General features: G+C 38.9%; 1 protein-coding gene across 1 annotated transcript in view; it reads left to right on the top strand.

Annotated features, from left to right (window-relative positions):
• Positions 1-4,454: 4,454 nt before the first annotated feature.
• Positions 4,455-19,233, top strand: part of LOC145271157 (transcription termination factor 2-like) — a 120,512-nt gene continuing 105,733 nt past the window's right edge. Inside the window, exons 1-2 of the mRNA XM_080126693.1 lie at positions 4,455-5,078; positions 5,843-5,983. Coding sequence (XP_079982819.1) covers positions 4,980-5,078; positions 5,843-5,983 — 240 coding nt within the window. The 5' untranslated portion in view covers positions 4,455-4,979. The remainder of the gene's footprint in view (positions 5,079-5,842; positions 5,984-19,233) is intronic.

Here is a 19,233-nt window from a genome sequence, read left to right as displayed (position 1 = left end):
AAACAATAAGTACAGAAACATATTGCAATATAATATATTTCGTAATAAAGACAATAAGTACAGAAAAATATTGCAATATAATATATTTTTTAATAAAAACAATAAATAAAGAAATATATTGCAATATAATATATTTCTTAATAAAAACAATAAGTACTACAACATATTGCAATATAATATATTTCTTAATAAAAACAATTAGTACAGAAACATATAGCCATATAATATATTTCTTAATAAAAACAATTAGTACAGAAACATATTGCAATATAATATATTTCTTAATAAAAACAATTAGTACAGAAACATATTGCAACATAATATATTTCTAATAAAACCAATTAGTACAGAAACAGATTGCAATATAATATATTCCTTAATAAAAACAATTAGTAGAGAAACATATTACAATATAATAAATTTCTTAATAAAAACAATTAGTACAGAAACCTATTGCAATATAATATATTTCTTAATAAAAACAATTAGTACAGAAACATATTGCAACATAATATATTTCTAATAAAAACCAATTAGTACAGAAACATATTGCAATATAATATATTTCTTAATAAAAACAAGTAGTACAGAAACATATTGCAATATAATATATTGCTTAATAAAAACAATTAGTACAGAAATATATTGCAATATAATATATTTCTTAATAAAAACAATTAGTACAGAAATATATTGCAATATAATATATTTCTTAATAAAAACAATTAGTACAGAAATATATTGCAATATAATATATTTCTTAATAAAAACAATTAGTACAGAAATATATTGCAATATAATATATTTCTAATAAAAACAATTAGTACAGAAACATATTGCAACATAATATATTTCTAATAAAAACCAATTAGTACAGAAACATATTGCAACATAATATATTTCTAATAAAAACAATTAGTACAGAAACATATTGCAATATAATATATTTCTTAATAAAAACAATTAGTACAGAAACATATTGCAACATAATATATTTCTAATAAAAACCAATTAGTACAGAAACATATTGCAACATAATATATTTCTTTATAAAACAATTAGTACAGAAACATATTGCAATATAATATATTTCTTAATAAAAACAATTAGTACAGAAACATATTGCAATATAATATATTTCTTAATAAAAACAATTAGTACAGAAACATATTGCAATATAATATATTTCTTTATAAAAACAATTAGTAGAGAAACATATTGCAATATAATATATTTCTTAATAAAACAATTAGTACGGATACATATTGCAATATAATATATTTCTTATTAAAAACAATTAGTACAGAAATGTATTGCAATATAATATATTTCTTAATAAAACAATTAGTACGGATACATATTGCAATATAATATATTTCTCATTAAAAACAATAAGTACAGAAACATATTGCAATATAATATATTTCTTAATAAAAATAATTAGTACAGACACATATTACAATACAATATATTTCTTATTAAAACTAATTAGTACAGAAACCTATTGCAATATAATATATTATATAATATAAGACATATTGCAATATAATATATTTCTTAATAAAAACAATTAGTACAGAAATATATTGCAATATAATATATTTCTAATATAAACAATTAGTACAGAAACATATTGCAATATAATATATTTCTAATAAAAACCAATTAGTACAGAAACATATTGCAACATAATATATTTCTTAATAAAACAATTAGTACAGAAACATATTGCAACATAATATATTTCTAATAAAAACCAATTAGTACAGAAACATATTGCAACATAATATATTTCTCAATAAAAAAAATAGTACAGAAACATATTGCAATATAATATATTTCTTAATAAAAACAATAAGTACAGAAACATATTGCAATATAATATATTTCTTAATAAAAACAATTAGTACAGAAACATATTGCCACATAATATATTTCTAATAAAAACCAATTAGTACAGAAACATATTGCAACATAATATATTTCTTAATAAAACAATTAGTACAGAAACATATTGCAATATAATATATTTCTTAATAAAACAATTAGTAGAGAAACATATTGCAATATAATATATTTCTTAATAAAAACAATTAGTACAGAAACATATTGCAATATAATATATTTCTTAATAAAAACAATTAGTAGAGAAACATATTGCAATATAATATATTTCTTAATAAAACAATTAGTACGGATACATATGGAAATATAATATATTTCTTATTAAAAACAATTAGTACAGAAACATATTGCAATATAATATATTTCTTAATAAAAACAATTAGTACAGAAATGTATTGCAATATAATATATTTCTTAATAAAGCAATTAGTACGGATACATATTGCAATATAATATATTTCTTAATAAAGCAATTAGTACGGATACATATTGCAATATAATATATTTCTTATTAAAAAAATTAGTACAGACACATATTGCAATATAATATATTTCTCATTAAAAACAATAAGTACAGAAACATATTGCAATATAATATATTTCTTAATAAAAATAATTAGTACAGACACATATTACAATACAATATATTTCTTATTAAAACCAATTAGTACAGAAACCTTTTGCAATATAATATATTATATAATATAAGACGTAGTTATCGGTAAACAAATATTTTCCTTTTTAAATCAGCAATATATATGTGTATCTGTGTAATTCTTGGTTCGTTTCTTATTAGTAGGCTAAATAATCACTGGACGGATGGCTTCGACATTTTGGTATAATATGTTTACTGTACCCATGCGTGTTTTTATATATCTGTTTTTAATTATAACATTATACTTAACTTTTCTTTAATAAATAGGTGGTTTTCTTTGTACCGATTTGCCATTTTTTTTATTTGGGGACAATTATTTTCCACCGCCTACCGTCACGTGACATCACTAAAAAGATCTTTTGGCCTCATCATTAAGGGTCTTGCTGAATGTAAAGAGAATGTGCATATTTTTGCTTTTAATATATATAAATAGAGCAGCGCAATTTGTAACAATATAAAAAAAATTATAATTTTTACAGGAACATTAAGAAATAGCTCCTAAAGTCTATATTAATTAATTCGATATTACTCGAATCAAAATTGATTTCTCGCACTACCGATGCTATTTTTAGCACAAACGAGGTGTTTTCTTCTTTTATTTATTTAATTCAATATCTTAGGACTTTACTTTACTAATTATCTTTGAAATAGACCCAGAAAACTAATATTTAACTCTAAAAGGAGTTTTAAAGCTCGCCGTGAAAACATTTTTCCTAACTTTTTTTTTCACATGTACAAATATTTTTTTCCTTCGGGAAATTAAGTTTAGTCCTTAATCTTTCAAATACAATCAAAAAGTTGTCGGAAACCTACAAAAAATTCGTTTATTTTTGCCTTTTATGGATATTAGCAACAAATGGACCATTGTGGGTTATTTTTTTACTATTCAGGAAATTAAAGATTCAATTAGATTCCTATTTCAATCACCTAAATTATTTAGTGTGAAAGGAGTTTAGGAATTTATATCGAAACCTAAATATTATTTTTACTTAAAAAAAATAACATTAATACACTAAGTTAGATAAAATTTGCTTTTCGGTTGTTGTAAAAATGCAACGGAAATTTAAATTTTGTTCCTTTTTAAATTCGGTACATTTTACAATATGTCCAACTCATCGTTCACATTCGACATGTCAACTTATATAGGTTTTCGGGTATGCTGACAAGGTTGGATGTCTATTCCGAGACCGGTTCTTAACATGGGTAGATTGGAGTGTTTATTCGTTGTAAACGTACCCGACAACCTATAAATGTGGACATTTCCAATATGAACGGTAAGTTGGACTTATGTAAAAAATAATATAAAGGTATACCAAACTGACTTTTTACGCTTAAAAATGGAATTATTTTCCTTTCGTTAATAACTTTTTTTTTATATTTTGTGTTTTATATATATAAAGTACATTTGTTGAATTTTTTTCGTTTGATTATATTCGTTTGGATGGAGGGCCTAATTAAAAAAAAAAAGATTAAAACGGAGCAAAATTTACGGTTCCGTTCCATTTTTACAACAACCGTACCAATAAGGGGGATTGATTTACTATGATTTTTATTAGAAGCTTAGTACTTATTTAAATTATTTAATTTTTAGCATTTTGGTTAAATTTGTTAGTTAGCAATCGCTGATAGACCACTCCAAAAATTGAACACAAGACGAAATTAAAAAGAATGGTACTCATGCAGAATTTGATGATTCCATTTGTGGTTAGGATTCGACCGGCAATCATAGGGTTCACCCGAGCGTTATTCAAATGTTGAAACACTAAATCAACATTTTATTTATTTTTTACATAATTAATTAATTATTGATGGGAGTATTTTTTCTGTTTATTTTCTTAACATCTGTTGACAAAAAAGTACATTCTCTTAAAAAATACTTTTCTCTACTTTCACTTAACTATTTAAAAGCATTCATCTTTTCTTTTTATAATAAAAATTCCGTTTTCAAAAAGAAACGTTTACTGCTAAATTTCTTTTAAAACAAGTGGAACAAATGTCCTAAAAAGGTTTTTTCATTTCCTCACACTGTCGTCTCTATTGACCTAATCTATATATCTATAAAAGTGAATATATCTGTGTGTTTGTCTGTGTGCGTATGTGTGTACATCCCCCTGCGCAATAACTCTGTCAATTTTTAGTCTATGTTCCTGTGTTGCAGCTAAAGATTGATTCATATTAGTGTAAAGACGGCGGGATTTTATTTCAAACTGTGATGATCCATCTTTTTATTCAATCAAGCCAGATACAGCCACCTCATCCAACTTATTTCTAATCTTGACGCTTTCAAACCAGCTCTTCAATTTTCATATGTAAAAGAGATTGTATTTTTGATTAAAATAAATAAAACCTTTTTTATTTCATCTGGGCAAATTCGGCTTAACATGAATTTTGTATCCTTCCAACTTGCAGACAAGCAATAATGAAACGAGCAAGATTGCCATATACACTACAGGCGGAAAGGTGGTTACACTTATTGCAATTGCGACAATGTTGCAGTCATCCATATTTACTGGACAAGGTAAATGTCAATTTTCTCTTTGTAGGAAACGGATTTGCACGACTTTGTACTTTTACAATGATTTCATTCCCACAATTACAAAATTCAAGTTGCAAAAAATGTGTTTACTTTATTAGAATAGCTATAAATAAAAAACTACACATGAACATAGGAGAGGACATAATCCGATTCTAATAACAATAAACAAAAACATACACATATATCTGGGGTGGGCAAAATCCTATTCTAATAACTATAAATAAAAACACATACACAAACACATATGGTGGGGCATAATTCGACTCTAACAATAATAAATAAAAAAAAAAACATACTCATACATATTGAGATGGAATGATTCGATTCTAATCACTATAGACAAACAACATACAAATACACATGGGGAGGGTATAATTCGATTCTAATCAATATAAACATACAAAAACATACACATGCACATGCACATGCACAGGGGGAGGGTATAATCCGATTCTAATCACTATAAACAAAAAAATACACATGCACATGGGGAGGATATAATTCGATTCTAATCACTATAAACAAAAAAAAAATACACATGCACATGGGGAGGGTATAATTCGATTCTAATCACTATAAACAAAAAAATATACACATGCACATAGGGAGGGTATAATTCGATTCTAATCACTATAAACAAAAAAAAATACACATGCACATAGGTGGCCGTGTATGTTTAGGAACTGACTTATTTATATTTAAAAATAATTTCTAACATCCTGTTTTTGTTTTTATTAATCCTCCAGGAAGCATATGATGAAACCGGATTGATTTTCGGATCTAAAGAGGTACTAAATAATTTGCTGCCGATAAAAAATGCTGACGTGAATGAATTTGAGAGCCTTAGTAAAAAAAGTATTTTCGATCTCAATACGAAAAGTGCTAAGGTAAAAGTTTGAACATTTTATCATATCAATCAAGACCATCTCCTCCCCTTCTCTGCTTGCATATGTTTTTGTTAACATTTTTTTTGCTTTTGTTGCTACAAAATTAAATAAACTCATTAAATCATTTCACTTTAATAAGAATTCCATTCTTCCTCTTCTTTTCCCATATAATTCAGTATTAGTTTGATTTTTAATAACACAGGACAACTTATTATTTCGTAATAATGCTTAAACTATGTAGTAGAAATTTTTATTTAAACACTTTGTTTGTGTAACTCATCTCGCGTTTTATATTGTTACACTTCATGCTAATCTTGTCCTTTTCTTCTCTGCTTAACTTTTTCTCCCTACTCTGTGCTTATCCCATCCCCTCATCTGCACATATCCCGTCCCCCTGCTCTGCACTCATTCTCCCGCTCCTCCGCATTTATCCAGTCCTCTGTCCTTTCTCCTAGTGCTGTCTTCTCCTCTGCTCTTATCCTCTCCTCCTCATTTGCGATCCCGTTCCGCTCCTCTGCGTTTATCCCGTCATCAACTCTGAGCTAATCCAGTCCCCACTCCTCGGTTCTTATCACGTCTTCTCCTCTGCGCTTGGCTCGCCCCTTCTCTGCCATTATCCCGTTCGCCTTCTCTGCACTTCTCCCGTAACCCTCCTTTGCGCTAATTCTTTCCTCTTCATTCGTTCCCATTCATGGGCTTATACTGTTTTCTCCTCTGTGCTCATTCTGTCGATCTCCTCTGCGCTTATCTCGTCGTCCTCCTCTGCACTTATCCCATCTTCTCCTCTGCATTTATCCCGTCCTCTCCCTTGCGCTTATTCTGTCTCCCTCTTTTGTGCTAATACAGCCCCCTCCTCTGCACTTATGTCGTCTTCTCCTGAGAGCTTCTTTTAATCTCCTTTTATGCGCTTATCGTGTCTCCATTCTCTGCACTTATCCCATAATCTGCTGAGCGCTTTTCTCTTCTTTTCTGCACTCATCCCGTTCCCCTCCTTTGCGCTTATCTAAGCTTCCTACCTCTTCACCTAGCCTATCCACCTTATCTGCGCTTATCCTGTCACCCTCCTCTGTGTTTATCCCGTTTCCCTCCTCTACACTTATCTTGTCCTCTTACTTTGTGTTTATCCTGTCCTCCTACTTTGTGTTTATCCTGTCCTCCTACTTTGTGTTTATCATGTCCTCCTACTTTGTGTTTATCCTGTCCTCCTACTTTGTGCTAATCATGTCCTCCTACTTTGTGTCTATCCTGTCCTCCTACTTTGTGTTTATCCTGTCCTCCTATTTTGTGTTTATCCTGTCCTCCTCCTTTGAGCTTAACCTGTCCTCCTCCTTTGTGCTTATCATGTCCTCCTCCTTTGAGCTTAACCTGTCCTCCTCCTTAGTCGCTTATCATGTCCTCCTTCTTTGCGCTTATCATGTCCTCGTCCTTTGTGCTTATCATGTCCTCCTCCTTTGTCGCTTACCATGTCCTCCCCCTTTGTCGCTTATCATGTCCTCCTCCTTTGTCGTTTATCATGTCCTCCTCCTTTGTCGCTTTTCATGTTCTCCTCCTTAGTAGCTTATAATGTCTTCCTCCTTTGTCGCTTACCATGTCCTCCCCCTTTGTCGCTTATCATGTCCTCCTCCTTTGTCGTTTATCATGTCCTCCTCCTTTGTCGCTTATCATGTTCTCCTCCTTAGTAGCTTATAATGTCTTCCTCCTTTGTCGCTTATCATGTCCTCCTCCTTTGTCGCTTATCATGTCCTCCTCATTTGTCGCTTATCATGTCCTCCTCCTTTGTCGCTTATCATGTCCTTCTCCTTCGTCGCTTATCATGTCCTCCTCCTTTGTGCTTATCATGTCCTCCTCCTTTGTCGCTTATCATGTCCTCCTCCTTTGTGCTTATCATGTCCTCCTCCTTTGTCGCTTATCATGTCCTCCTCCTTTGTGCTTATCATGTCCTCCTTCTTTGTCGCTTATCATGTCCTCCTCCTTTGTGCTAATCATGTCCTCCTCCTTTGTGCTTATCATATCCTCCTCCTTTGTCGCTTATCATGTCCTCCTCCTTGGTCGCTTATCATGTCCTCCTCTTTTGTGCTTATCATGTCCTCCTCCTTTGTGCTTATCATGTCTTCCTCCTTTGTCGCTTATCATGTCCTCCTCCTGTGTCGCTTATCATGTCTTCCTCCTTTGTCGCTTATCATGTCCTCCTCCTTTGTCGCTTATCATGTCTTCCTCCTTTGTCGCTTATCATGTCCTCGTCCTTGTCGCTTATCATGTCCTCCTCCTTTGTCGCTTATCATGTCTTCCTCCTTTGTCGCTTATCATGTCCTCCTTCTTTTTCGCTTATCATGTCCTCCTTCTTTTTCGCTTATCATGTCCTCCTTCTTTGTCGCTTATCATGTCCTCCTCCTTTGTGCTTATCATGTCCTCCTCCTTTGTCGCTTATCATGTCCTCCTCCTTTGTGCTAATGATGTCCTCCTCCTTTGTCGCTTATCATGTCCTCCTCCTTTGTGCTTATCATGTCCTCCTCCTTTGTGCTTATCATGTCTTCCTCCTTTGTCGCTTATCATGTCCTCGTCCTTTGTCGCTTATCATGTCCTCCTCCTGTGTCGCTTATCATGTCCTCCTCCTTGGTCGCTTATCATGTCTTCCTTCTTTGTAGCTTATCATGTCCTCGTCCTGTGTCGTTTATCATGTTTTCCTCCTTTGTCGCTTATCATGTCTTCCTCCTTTGTCGCTTATCATGTCCTCCTCCTTTGTCGCTTATCATGTCCTCCTCATTTGTCGCTTATCATGTCCTCCTCCTTTGTCGCTTATCATGTCCTCCTCCTTTGTCGCTTATCATGTTTTCCTCCTTTGTCGCTTATCATGTCTTCCTCCTTTGTCGCTTATCATGTTTTCCTCCTTTGTCGCTTATCATGTCCTCCTCCTTTGTCGCTTATTATGTCCTCCTCCTTTGTCGCTTATTATGTCCTCCTCCTTTGTCGCTTATCATGTCTTCCTCCTTTGTCGCTTATCATGTTTTCCTCCTTTGTCGCTTATCATGTCCTCCTCCTGTGTCGCTTATCATGTCCTCCTCCTTTGTGCTTATCATGTCCTCCTCCTTTGTCGCTTATCATGTCCTCCTCCTTTGTGCTTATCATGTCCTCCTCTTTTGTCGCTTATCATGTCCTCCTCCTTTGTGCTTTTCATGTCCTCCTTCTTTATCGCATATCATGTCGTCCTCCTTTCTGCTTATCATGTCCTCCTCCTTTGTCGCTTATCATGTCCTCCTCCTTTGTGCTTATCATGTCCTCCTCCTTTGTGCTTATCATGTCCTCCTCCTTTGTCGCTTATCATGTCCTCCTCCTTTGTCGCTTATCATGACCTCCTCCTTTGTCGCTTATCATGTTTTCCTACTTTGCGCTTATCATGTCCTCCTCCTTTGTCGCTTATCATGTCCTCCTCCTTTGTCGCTTATCATGTCCTCCTCCTTTGTGCTTATCATGGCCTCCTCCTTCGTGCTTATCATGTCCTCCTCCTTTGCGCTTATCATGTCCTCCTCCTTTGTCTCTTATCATGTCCTCCTCCTTTGTCTCTTATCATGTCCTCCTCCTTTATCGCATATCATGTCCTCCTCCTTTGTGCTTCTCATGTCCTCCTTCTTTGCGCTTATCATGTCCTCGTCCTTTGTGCTTATCATGTCCTCCTCCTTTGTCGCTTATCATGTCCTCCTCATTTGTCGCTTATCATGTCCTCCTCCTTTGACGCTTATCATGTCCTCCTCCTTTGTCGCTTATCATGTCCTCCTCCTTTGTGCTTATCATGTCCTCCTCCTTTGTCGCTTATCATGTCCTCCTCCTTTGTGCTTATCATGTCCTCCTCCTTTGTGCTTATCATGTCCTCCTCCTTTATCGCATATCATGTCCTCCTCCTTTGTGCTTATCATGTCCTCCTCCTTTGTCGCTTATCATGTCCTCCTCCTTTGTGCTTATCATGTCCTCCTCCTTTGTCGCTTATCATGTCCTCCTCATTTGTCGCTTATCATGTCCTCCTCCTTTGTCGTTTATCATGTCCTCCTCCTTTGTGCTTATGACGTCCTCCTCCTTTGTCGCTTATAATGTTTTCCTCCTTTGTCGCTTATCATGTCCTCCTTATTTGTCGCTTATCATGTCCTCCTCCTTTGTGCTTATCATGTCCTCCTCCTTTGTCGCTTATCATGTCCTCCTCATTTGTCGCTTATCATGTCCTCCTCCTTTGTCGCTTATCATGTCCTCCTCCTTTGTGCTTATGATGTCCTCCTCCTTTGTCGCTTATCATGTTTTCCTCCTTTGTCGCTTATCATGTCCTCCTTATTTGTCGCTTATCATGTCCTCCTCCTTTGTCGCTTATCATGTCCTCCTCCTTTGTGCTTATCATGTCCTCCTCCTTTGTCGCTTATCATGTTTTCCTCCTTTGTCGCTTATCATGTCCTCCTTATTTGTCGCTTATCATGTCCTCCTCCTTTGTCGCTTATCATGTCCTCCTCCTTTGTGCTTATCATGTCCTCCTCCTTTGTCGCTTATCATGTTTTCCTCCTTTGTCGCTTATCATGTCCTCCTTATTTGTCGCTTATCATGTCCTCCTTCTTTTGTCGCTTATCATGTCCTCCTCCTTTGTGCTTATCATGTCCTCCTCCTTTGTCGCTTATCATGTCCTCCTCCTTTGTGCTTATCATGTCCTCCTCCTTTATCGCATATCATGTCGTCCTCCTTTCTGCTTATCATGTCCTCCTCCTTTGTGCTTATCATGTCCTCCTCCTTTGTCGCTTATCATGTCCTCCTCCTTTGTGCTTATGATGTCCTCCTCCTTTGTCGCTTATCATGTCCTCCTCCTTTGTGCTTATCATGTCCTCCTCCTTTGTGCTTATCATGTCTTCCTCCTTTGTCGCTTATCATGTCCTCGTCCTTTGTCGCTTATCATGTCCTCCTCCTGTGTCGCTTATCATGTCCTCCTCCTTGGTCGCTTATCATGTCTTCCTTCTTTGTAGCTTATCATGTCCTCGTCCTGTGTCGTTTATCATGTTTTCCTCCTTTGCCGCTTATCATGTCTTCCTCCTTTGTCGCTTATCATGTCCTCCTCCTTTGTCGCTTATCATGTCCTCCTCATTTGTCGCTTATCATGTCCTCCTCCTTTGTCGCTTATCATGTCCTCCTCCTTTGTCGCTTATCATGTTTTCCTCCTTTGTCGCTTATCATGTCTTCCTCCTTTGTCGCTTATCATGTTTTCCTCCTTTGTCGCTTATCATGTCCTCCTCCTTTGTCGCTTATTATGTCCTCCTCCTTTGTCGCTTATTATGTCCTCCTCCTTTGTCGCTTATCATGTCTTCCTCCTTTGTCGCTTATCATGTTTTCCTCCTTTGTCGCTTATCATGTCCTCCTCCTGTGTCGCTTATCATGTCCTCCTCCTTTGTGCTTATCATGTCCTCCTCCTTTGTCGCTTATCATGTCCTCCTCCTTTGTGCTTATCATGTCCTCCTCTTTTGTCGCTTATCATGTCCTCCTCCTTTGTGCTTTTCATGTCCTCCTTCTTTATCGCATATCATGTCGTCCTCCTTTCTGCTTATCATGTCCTCCTCCTTTGTCGCTTATCATGTCCTCCTCCTTTGTGCTTATCATGTCCTCCTCCTTTGTGCTTATCATGTCCTCCTCCTTTGTCGCTTATCATGTCCTCCTCCTTTGTCGCTTATCATGACCTCCTCCTTTGTCGCTTATCATGTTTTCCTACTTTGCGCTTATCATGTCCTCCTCCTTTGTCGCTTATCATGTCCTCCTCCTTTGTCGCTTATCATGTCCTCCTCCTTTGTGCTTATCATGGCCTCCTCCTTCGTGCTTATCATGTCCTCCTCCTTTGCGCTTATCATGTCCTCCTCCTTTGTCTCTTATCATGTCCTCCTCCTTTGTCTCTTATCATGTCCTCCTCCTTTATCGCATATCATGTCCTCCTCCTTTGTGCTTCTCATGTCCTCCTTCTTTGCGCTTATCATGTCCTCGTCCTTTGTGCTTATCATGTCCTCCTCCTTTGTCGCTTATCATGTCCTCCTCATTTGTCGCTTATCATGTCCTCCTCCTTTGACGCTTATCATGTCCTCCTCCTTTGTCGCTTATCATGTCCTCCTCCTTTGTGCTTATCATGTCCTCCTCCTTTGTCGCTTATCATGTCCTCCTCCTTTGTCGCTTATCATGACCTCCTCCTTTGTCGCTTATCATGTTTTCCTACTTTGCGCTTATCATGTCCTCCTCCTTTGTCGCTTATCATGTCCTCCTCCTTTGTCGCTTATCATGTCCTCCTCCTTTGTGCTTATCATGGCCTCCTCCTTCGTGCTTATCATGTCCTCCTCCTTTGCGCTTATCATGTCCTCCTCCTTTGTCTCTTATCATGTCCTCCTCCTTTGTCTCTTATCATGTCCTCCTCCTTTATCGCATATCATGTCCTCCTCCTTTGTGCTTCTCATGTCCTCCTCCTTTGCGCTTATCATGTCCTCGTCCTTTGTGCTTATCATGTCCTCCTCCTTTGTCGCTTATCATGTCCTCCTCATTTGTCGCTTATCATGTCCTCCTCCTTTGACGCTTATCATGTCCTCCTCCTTTGTCGCTTATCATGTCCTCCTCCTTTGTGCTTATCATGTCCTCCTCCTTTGTCGCTTATCATGTCCTCCTCCTTTGTGCTTATCATGTCCTCCTCCTTTGTGCTTATCATGTCCTCCTCCTTTATCGCATATCATGTCCTCCTCCTTTGTGCTTATCATGTCCTCCTCCTTTGTCGCTTATCATGTCCTCCTCCTTTGTGCTTATCATGTCCTCCTCCTTTGTCGCTTATCATGTCCTCCTCATTTGTCGCTTATCATGTCCTCCTCCTTTGTCGTTTATCATGTCCTCCTCCTTTGTGCTTATGACGTCCTCCTCCTTTGTCGCTTATAATGTTTTCCTCCTTTGTCGCTTATCATGTCCTCCTTATTTGTCGCTTATCATGTCCTCCTCCTTTGTGCTTATCATGTCCTCCTCCTTTGTCGCTTATCATGTCCTCCTCATTTGTCGCTTATCATGTCCTCCTCCTTTGTCGCTTATCATGTCCTCCTCCTTTGTGCTTATGATGTCCTCCTCCTTTGTCGCTTATCATGTTTTCCTCCTTTGTCGCTTATCATGTCCTCCTTATTTGTCGCTTATCATGTCCTCCTCCTTTGTCGCTTATCATGTCCTCCTCCTTTGTGCTTATCATGTCCTCCTCCTTTGTCGCTTATCATGTTTTCCTCCTTTGTCGCTTATCATGTCCTCCTTATTTGTCGCTTATCATGTCCTCCTCCTTTGTCGCTTATCATGTCCTCCTCCTTTGTGCTTATCATGTCCTCCTCCTTTGTCGCTTATCATGTTTTCCTCCTTTGTCGCTTATCATGTCCTCCTTATTTGTCGCTTATCATGTCCTCCTTCTTTTGTCGCTTATCATGTCCTCCTCCTTTGTGCTTATCATGTCCTCCTCCTTTGTCGCTTATCATGTCCTCCTCCTTTGTGCTTATCATGTCCTCCTCCTTTATCGCATATCATGTCGTCCTCCTTTCTGCTTATCATGTCCTCCTCCTTTGTGCTTATCATGTCCTCCTCCTTTGTCGCTTATCATGTCCTCCTCCTTTGTGCTTATGATGTCCTCCTCCTTTGTCGCTTATCATGTCCTCCTCCTTTGTGCTTATCATGTCCTCGTCCTTTGTGCTTATCATGTCTTCCTCCTTTGTCGCTTATCATGTCCTCGTCCTTTGTCGCTTATCATGTCCTCCTCCTGTGTCGCTTATCATGTCCTCCTCCTTGGTCGCTTATCATGTCTTCCTTCTTTGTAGCTTATCATGTCCTCGTCCTGTGTCGTTTATCATGTTTTCCTCCTTTGCCGCTTATCATGTCTTCCTCCTTTGTCGCTTATCATGTCCTCCTCCTTTTTCGCTTATCATGTCCTCCTCATTTGTCGTTTATCATGTCCTCCTCCTTTGTCGCTTATCATGTTTTCCTCCTTTGTCGCTTATCATGTCTTCCTCCTTTGTCGCTTATCATGTCCTCCTTATTTGTCGCTTATCATGTCCTCCTCCTTTGTCGCTTATTATGTCCTCCTCCTTTGTCGCTTATTATGTCCTCCTCCTTTGTCGCTTATCATGTCTTCCTCCTTTGTCGCTTATCATGTTTTCCTCCTTTGTCGCTTATCATGTCCTCCTCCTGTGTCGCTTATCATGTCCTCCTCCTTTGTGCTTATCATGTCCTCCTCCTTTGTCGCTTATCATGTCCTCCTCCTTTGTGCTTATCATGTCCTCCTCTTTTGTCGCTTATCATGTCCTCCTCCTTTGTGCTTTTCATGTCCTCCTTCTTTATCGCATATCATGTCGTCCTCCTTTCTGCTTATCATGTCCTCCTCCTTTGTGCTTATCATGTCCTCCTCCTTTGTGCTTATCATGTCCTCCTCCTTTGTCGCTTATCATGTCCTCCTCCTTTGTCGCTTATCATGACCTCCTCCTTTGTCGCTTATCATGTTTTCCTACTTTGCGCTTATCATGTCCTCCTCCTTTGTCGCTTATCATGTCCTCCTCCTTTGTCGCTTATCATGTCCTCCTCCTTTGTGCTTATCATGGCCTCCTCCTTCGTGCTTATCATGTCCTCCTCCTTTGCGCTTATCATGTCCTCCTCCTTTGTCTCTTATCATGTCCTCCTCCTTTGTCTCTTATCATGTCCTCCTCCTTTATCGCATATCATGTCCTCCTCCTTTGTGCTTCTCATGTCCTCCTTCTTTGCGCTTATCATGTCCTCGTCCTTTGTGCTTATCATGTCCTCCTCCTTTGTCGCTTATCATGTCCTCCTCATTTGTCGCTTATCATGTCCTCCTCCTTTGACGCTTATCATGTCCTCCTCCTTTGTCGCTTATCATGTCCTCCTCCTTTGTGCTTATCATGTCCTCCTCCTTTGTCGCTTATCATGTCCTCCTCCTTTGTGCTTATCATGTCCTCCTCCTTTGTGCTTATCATGTCCTCCTCCTTTATCGCATATCATGTCCTCCTCCTTTGTGCTTATCATGTCCTCCTCCTTTGTCGCTTATCATGTCCTCCTCCTTTGTGCTTATCATGTCCTCCTCCTTTGTCGCTTATCATGTCCTCCTCATTTGTCGCTTATCATGTCCTCCTCCTTTGTCGTTTATCATGTCCTCCTCCTTTGTGCTTATGACGTCCTCCTCCTTTGTCGCTTATAATGTTTTCCTCCTTTGTCGCTTATCATGTCCTCCTTATTTGTCGCTTATCATGTCCTCCTCCTTTGTGCTTATCATGTCCTCCTCCTTTGTCGCTTATCATGTCCTCCTCATTTGTCGCTTATCATGTCCTCCTCCTTTGTCGCTTATCATGTCCTCCTCCTTTGTGCTTATGATGTCCTCCTCCTTTGTCGCTTATCATGTTTTCCTCCTTTGTCGCTTATCATGTCCTCCTTATTTGTCGCTTATCATGTCCTCCTCCTTTGTCGCTTATCATGTCCTCCTCCTTTGTGCTTATCATGTCCTCCTCCTTTGTCGCTTATCATGTTTTCCTCCTTTGTCGCTTATCATGTCCTCCTTATTTGTCGCTTATCATGTCCTCCTCCTTTGTCGCTTATCATGTCCTCCTCCTTTGTGCTTATCATGTCCTCCTCCTTTGTCGCTTATCATGTTTTCCTCCTTTGTCGCTTATCATGTCCTCCTTATTTGTCGCTTATCATGTCCTCCTTCTTTTGTCGCTTATCATGTCCTCCTCCTTTGTGCTTATCATGTCCTCCTCCTTTGTCGCTTATCATGTCCTCCTCCTTTGTGCTTATCATGTCCTCCTCCTTTATCGCATATCATGTCGTCCTCCTTTCTGCTTATCATGTCCTCCTCCTTTGTGCTTATCATGTCCTCCTCCTTTGTCGCTTATCATGTCCTCCTCATTTGTCGCTTTTCATGTCCTCCTCCTTTGTCGCTTATCATGTCCTCCTCCTTTGTCGCTTATCATGTCCTCCTCCTTTGTGCTTATGATGTCCTCCTCCTTTGTCGCTTATCATGTTTTCCTCCTTTGTCGCTTATCATGTCCTCCTTATTTGTCGCTTATCATGTCCTCCTCCTTTGTCGCTTATGATGTCCTCCCCTTTGTGCTTATGATGTCCTCCTCCTTTGTCGCTTATCATGTTTTCCTCCTTTGTCGCTTATCATGTCCTCCTTATTTGTCGCTTATCATGTCCTCCTCCTTTGTGCTTATCATGTCCTCCTCCTTTGTCGCTTATCATGTCCTCCTCATTTGTCGCTTATCATGTCCTCCTCCTTTGTCGCTTATCATGTCCTCCTCCTTTGTCGCTTATCATGTCCTCCTCCTTTGTGCTTATCATGTCCTCCTCCTTTGTCGCTTATCATGTCCTCCTAATTTGTCGCTTATCATGTTTTCCTCCTTTGTCGCTTATCATGTCCTCCTCCTTTGTCGCTTATCATGTTTTCCTCCTTTGTCGCTTATCATGTCCTCCTTATTTGTCGCTTATCATGTCCTCCTCCTTTGTCGCTTATCATGTCCTCCTCCTTTGTGCTTATCATGTCCTCCTCCTTTGTCGCTTATCATGTTTTTCTCCTTTGTCGCTTATCAAGTCCTCCTTATTTGTCGCTTATCATGTCCTCCTTATTTGTCGCTTATCATGTCCTCCTCCTTTGTCGCTTATCATGTCCTCCTCCTTTGTGCTTATCATGTCCTCCTCCTTTGTCGCTTATCATGTCCTCCTCCTTTGTGCTTATCATGTCCTCCTCCTTTATTGCATATCATGTCGTCCTCCTTTCTGCTTATCATGTCCTCCTCCTTTGTGCTTATCATGTCCTCCTCCTTTGTCGCTTATCATGTCCTCCTCATTTGTCGCTTATCATGTCCTCCTCCTTTGTCGCTTATCATGTCCTCCTCCTTTGTCGCTTATCATGTCCTCCTCCTTTGTGCTTATGATGTCCTCCTCCTTTGTCGCTTATCATGTTTTCCTCCTTTGTCGCTGATCATGTCCTCCTTATTTGTCGTTATCATGTCCTCCTCCTTTGTGCTTATCATGTCCTTCTCCTTTGTCGCTTATCATGTCCTCCTCATTTGTCGCTTATCATGTCCTCCTCCTTTGTCGCTTATCATGTCCTCCTCCTTTGTGCTTATGATGTCCTCCTCCTTTGTCGCTTATCATGTTTTCCTCCTTTGTCGCTTATCATGTCCTCCTTATTTGTCGCTTATCATGTCCTCCTCCTTTGTGCTTATCATGTCCTCCTCCTTTTCGCTTATCATGTCCTCCTCATTTGTCGCTTATCATGTCCTCCTCCTTTGTCGCTTATCATGTCCTCCTCCTTTGTCGCTTATCATGTCCTCCTCCTTTGTGCTTATCATGTCCTCCTCCTTTGTCGCTTATCATGTCCTCCTCCTTTGTCGCTTATCATGTCCTCCTCCTTTGTCGCTTATCATTTCCTCCTTTGTCGCTTATCATGTCCTCCTTATTTGTCGCTTATCATGTCCTCCTCCTTTGTCGCTTATCATGTCCTCCTCCTTTGTGCTTATCATGTCCTCCTACTTTATCGCATATCATGTCCTCCTCCTTTGTGCTTATCATGTCCTCCTCCTTTGTCGCTTATCATGTCCTCCTCCTTTGTGCTTATCATGTCCTCCTCCTTTGTCGCTTATCATGTCCTCCTCCTTTGATCTTATCATGTCCTCCTCCTTTATCGCATATCATGTCGTCCTCCTTTCTGTTATCATGTCCTCCTCCTTTGTGCTTATCATGTCCTCCTCCTTTGTCGCTTATCATGTCCTCCTCATTTGTCGCTTATCATGTCCTCCTCCTTTGTCGCTTATCATGTCCTCCTCCTTTGTCGCTTATCATGTCCTCCCTCTTTGTGCTTATCATGGCCTCCTCCTTTGTCGCTTATCATGTCCTCCTCCTTTGTCGCTTATCATGTCCTCCTCCTTTGTGCTTATCATGTCCTCCTCCTTAGTCGCTTATCATGTCCTCGTCCTTTGTACTGATCATGTCCTACTCCTTTGTCGCTTATCATGTCCTGCTCCTTTGTCGCTTATCATGTCCTCCTCCTTAGTCGCTTATCATGTTTTCCTTCTTTGTCGCTTACCATGTCCTCCTCCTTTGTGCTTATCATGTCCTTCTCTTTTGTGCTTATCATGTCCTCCTCCTTGGTCGCTTATCATGTCCTCCTCCTTTGTGCTTATCATGTCCTCCTCCTTTGTGCTTATCATGTCCTCCTCCTTTGTGCTTGTCATGTCCTCCTTCTTTGTCGCTTATCATGTCCTCCTCCTTTGTCGCTTATCATGTCCTCCTCCTTGGTCGCTTATCATGTCCTCCTCCTTGGTCGCTTATCATGTCTTCCTCCTTTGTGCTTATCATGTCCTCCTCCTTTGTGCTTATCATGTCTTCCTCCTTTGTCGCTTATCATGTCCTCCTCTTTTGTGCTTATCATGTCCTCCTCCTTTGTCGCTTATCATGTCCTCCTCCTTTGTCGCTTATCATGTCCTCCTCCTTTGTCGTTTATCATGTCCTCCTCCTTTGTCGCTTATCATGTCCTCCTCCTTTGTCGCTTATCATGTCCTCCTTCTTTGTCGTTTATCATGTCCTCCTCCTTTGTGCTTATCATGTCCTCCTCATTTGTGCTTATCATGTCTTTCTCCTTTGTCGCTTATCATGTCCTCCTCCTTTGTCGCTTATCATGTCCTCCTCCTTGGTCGCTTATCATGTCCTCCTCCTTGGTCGCTTATCATGTCTTCCTCCTTTGTGCTTATCATGTCCTCTTCCTTTGTCGCTTATCATGTCTTCCTCCTTTGTCGCTTATCATGTCCTCCTCTTTTGTGCTTATCATGTCCTCATCCTTTGTCGCTTATCATGTCCTCCTCCTTTGCGCTTATCATGTCCTCCTCCTTTGTCGCTTATCATGTCTTCCTCCTTTGTCGCTTATCATGTCTTCCTCCTTTGTCGCTTATCATGTCCTCCTCCTTTGCGCTTATCATGTCCTCCTCCTTTGTCGCTTATCATGTCTTCCTCCTTTGTCGCTTATCATGTCTTCCTCCTTTGTCGCTTATCATGTCCTCCTCCTTTGTCGCTTATCATGTCTTCCTCCTTTGTCGCTTATCATGTCCTCCTCTTTTGTGCTTATCCTGTCCTCATCCTTTGTCGCTTATCATGTCCTCCTCCTTTGCGCTTATCATGTCCTCCTCCTTTGTCGCTTATCATGTCTTCCTCCTTTGTGCTTATCATGTCCTCCTCTT

This window comes from Euprymna scolopes, chromosome 46 (genome assembly GCF_053919585.1).
Source record: "Euprymna scolopes isolate OS-2025 chromosome 46, ASM5391958v1, whole genome shotgun sequence".
Taxonomy (NCBI): Eukaryota; Metazoa; Mollusca; class Cephalopoda; order Sepiida; family Sepiolidae; genus Euprymna; species Euprymna scolopes.
This window is presented reverse-complemented; position numbering and strand designations above follow the sequence as displayed.